General features: G+C 35.1%; 1 protein-coding gene across 2 annotated transcripts; it reads left to right on the top strand.

Moving 5' to 3' along the window:
* The first annotated feature begins 395 nt into the window (after nucleotides 1–395).
* On the top strand, nucleotides 396–2519 carry LOC109812933 (uncharacterized). Of its 2 annotated transcripts, none has more exons than XM_020377000.3 (2): nucleotides 396–575; nucleotides 946–2519. In XM_020377000.3, exon 2 carries the CDS (start codon nucleotides 965–967, stop codon nucleotides 2219–2221), a length of 1257 nt encoding a protein of 418 aa, XP_020232589.2. In that variant the 5' UTR covers nucleotides 396–575; nucleotides 946–964; the 3' UTR covers nucleotides 2222–2519. The 2 variants fall into 2 exon arrangements, with proteins under 2 accessions (XP_020232589.2, XP_020232588.2); XM_020376999.3 differs by having other exon boundaries at nucleotides 899–2519.
* Nucleotides 2520–3434: the final 915 nt, after the last annotated feature.

Genomic DNA, 3434 nt, shown 5'->3' with positions numbered 1-3434 from the left:
ATTCTAAAATTAAAAGATTAAAATTACATAATTAAAAAATAAGACTAAAAGATTATAAAAGACAATGTAGTAATTATTTTAATTCATATATAAAAATTAATTAAGAACTTTTAAATGAAAAATAATAATAAAGCAACAATCTTGTACGAAAATGCAATCTTTTTTCAGGTATAAAATAAATATTTTAAAAAATATTTCTTTTAAGAAATAAACTAGAGTTACTTCATAAAACAAATAAAAAATTATCTTTTCTTTCACAAATACATTAAAATAATTTTGCTATAAAAAAATACATTAAAATAACTGTTTGTTTTATTAAAAAAAATAGACAAACTGGTCAAAAGATAATCTTAAAATTAAATGCTGCTTCTTATTTAAAAGGGTAAAGTAAAATAGAATGTATAAACAAAAATCTATTGCAAAATCCAAACTTTAGAGACCCTAGCGATTTGGTGTGTCTTCCTATGTTTATTCTGTGAATGGCGCTTTGGAATCATACAATTACAAATCAATCGCAACAGCGTTTATCATCGTCGTTTCACCCAAATTGAACCGAAATCTTCCTCATTTCAATGGTAACCCCTCACCACTTCTCAATCAATTTCAATTTTCTTTTTTCAATCACAATTTTTATTCAATTAACAGTTTTTCTCTTCCAATTCAGTTAGGTTTCTGATTTTTTTATCACGAAATTTTGCATTTCATTCAAAGTTACTCTCTATCTGGCATATGAAAAATTGTTGGGTATGTGAGAATTTGAGAATAAAATGTTTCGCTGGTTTGAGCAAAGCAGGAACTGACTTGATGATGGTTGTGAATAACTGTATATGTTTAATTGAATCCATGAGCATCTGAATTTGATTTCTTTTATTATTTTTTTTTCCAAAAATTGAATTAGGGTCTGATACATGTGAAATGTGGTTGATGGCATAATCTTGGAAACAGAACACAAGGTGTATGTATAATGGAGCTTGATTTGAATCGGGAGCTTGATTTGAATCAGGAGCCTTTGGACCCACCTCATGCTTCTGCAGATGGATTTGATTCTTTGTTGGAAGAACTAGAATCTGCTCATGAACATGTGCAAGACCGCATTAGGTACCTTGAAGTGATAACTTCCAGAGCCAGGCAGCGTCAGAGGTGGCCACCGGTTCACACTCCGATCCAAATAACCAATTTTACCGGACAAGCTGCAGAGCCAGCTGATGCTCAAGATGAAGGAATGGAGCACCAGGAAGTTGAGGAAAGTGTAGTTGAAAGTGAGAAAGGGTGCAAAAGGAAAGGTGCCCATTTAATAGCTAAAGCATTGGGGATTGAAACAGATGCAAGTAAGGAAGAGGGAAGCACTGGAAATTTTTTTGATTGCAATATCTGCTTCGGCATGGCAAGAGATCCTGTGTTGACCTGCTGTGGTCACTTGTTTTGTTGGCCATGCTTCTATCAGTTGGCATATGTCTATTCAAATGCAAAGGAGTGCCCTGTTTGTAAAGGAGAGGTCACTGAAACTGGAATTATTCCTATCTATGGCAATGCAAGTGCCAGTGCCAATTGTGAGTTGGGATTAAAAGGGGCTGGTTTGAGAGTTCCTCCCCGACCTGTTGCACCCAGAATTGAGAGTTTTAGGCAGCAGCTAATAAGCCAGGGAGCATCTTCTTCTGTGATCCAAAGTATCCGGCGGTTTAATTACCTTATTGGTGGGTTAGGAGCGCGAGTTCAGTCACAAAGCCCCATTGCTGTAAGTGTATCTGATAGAAACAACAGTTTGCTCACTCAATATCGCCTGCAGAATGTTAATGATCGCAGTACTGGTTCCTCTCCGATTTCATCCTTGTTAGTGCAAGGTGCTGCTTCATTTTCTTCCCTCTCATCAGCATTAAATTCTGCAATGGATTCTGCTGAAAGATTAGTTGAGGACCTTGAGTTATATATTCATGATCACCAAGTAGGAGGTAGCGGGCAGTTAAACCTCCGCGATGTCAATAGAAATTCAACCGATAATGGGAATGTTGCTGCATCTGGTTCCTCAGTTGCAGCTTCTACATTTCCTTTTAGTAGGGATTTTAATGCTACTGCTGATATTGGCTCAGAAATCCAGACAACAGATATTAACATACAGACTGAGACTGCTCCATTTGACCCTTCTTCATCTCACAGCAGAAGCACTCGTGTTTCAACTTCAAGACGAGTTTCAAATGAGCGCAGAAGAAGGAGGGCAAGATGAAGGTCTTTTATGTAAGGAGATGTAAATCGAATTGCCAGAAGGTTCCCAGGTTATATGAAAGCTACAATTTGTTTGTCATACAAAATTTTCTCTCTTTTAGCAATTGGTGTGTATAAAATATAAGCAACCATTTTAAGCTATTTATGTGGTGTAGCCAATTTTTATTCAATAGATGGGAGGATGTTTACAGAAATTTATCAGGATATATATTTCTTTTTAATTAAGATGGGAGGATGTTTACAGAAATTTATCGGGATATATATTTCTTTTTCGTTGAGGAGCTTATATTATTGATTCATCATGCTTGCAACAGTATGGTATCACACTTACATAAATACAGAGTGGTTCTTCACTACATAACCTAGAAGCTAACACGCCAAAGTGCCATATATTAGTTCAATATTAAGTCTGAAAGTAAGAAACAGCCCCACATAAAGCTTTCCTTTCTCCTTTATGTCAATTTGTGGGGTCATGGAAGAAAAAGGTTTGGATCAGCTTTAAGGGCCTAACTTTCTAGCTTTTATGATGCACACAAGATTGATCAACAGCTAAGTTGAATACAATTGGTCCATCAATGTAATGTGTTTAGCAAATTCACGATCAGTATTGAATTTTTACTCAAAGGCTATCAACTGTTGGGCAAATATCATTTTTTTTTCCTAGATGCGTGATTTAAGATTGTATACTACAGTATTAGTTAGCAATCAGGTTATCAATCAGCTAGATTTGGTAAGTTTTGATTTTCTGTCAATTAAGTGTAAAGGCTGTCATGGAATTAAACTTAATTTTTGGATTGATAGGAATAATATCTGTCAAGTTATTATTTTTTAGGAATAATGTTAGGCATATATTGGGGAATAATTATAACTGCTTATAATTGGTGTTATGAGAATCTCGTGTGCATATTTATGTGAAATCAGAGAATAAAGGGTGGAAAAGCATATACCTTTTTCCTTAAACAGTCCTTTTTGTGGCCCGATTCATTGCATCGTACGCAAATTTAGCTGGTGGTTAAAGCCTAGTTAGTATAAAGGTCACTTCAGTGTATATCCATTAAAAAATAGATGGGTTCGAGTTCGACTAGGTTAGCCCACCAAATAAATGAACCCATAAAATAGGTGGTTTGCATCTGCCTTGCATTCGCCCGTTGGCGGACTAGCATGTAGACTTTAAATATTAAAAAACGAAGAAAGTTTAAAAAATAAATAAACAA

This window comes from Cajanus cajan, chromosome 8 (genome assembly GCF_000230855.2).
Source record: "Cajanus cajan strain Asha chromosome 8, NIPB_CcT2T_4, whole genome shotgun sequence".
Taxonomy (NCBI): domain Eukaryota; kingdom Viridiplantae; phylum Streptophyta; class Magnoliopsida; order Fabales; family Fabaceae; genus Cajanus; species Cajanus cajan.
The sequence above is the reverse complement of the archived record's forward strand: the minus strand, read 5'-3'. Positions and strand labels throughout refer to the sequence as shown.

Excerpts from the sequence above, each read along its gene's own strand:
- LOC109812933 (XM_020377000.3), top strand. The coding sequence starts at position 965 with ATGGAGCTTGATTTGAATCGGGAGCTTGATTTGAATCAGGAGCCTTTG.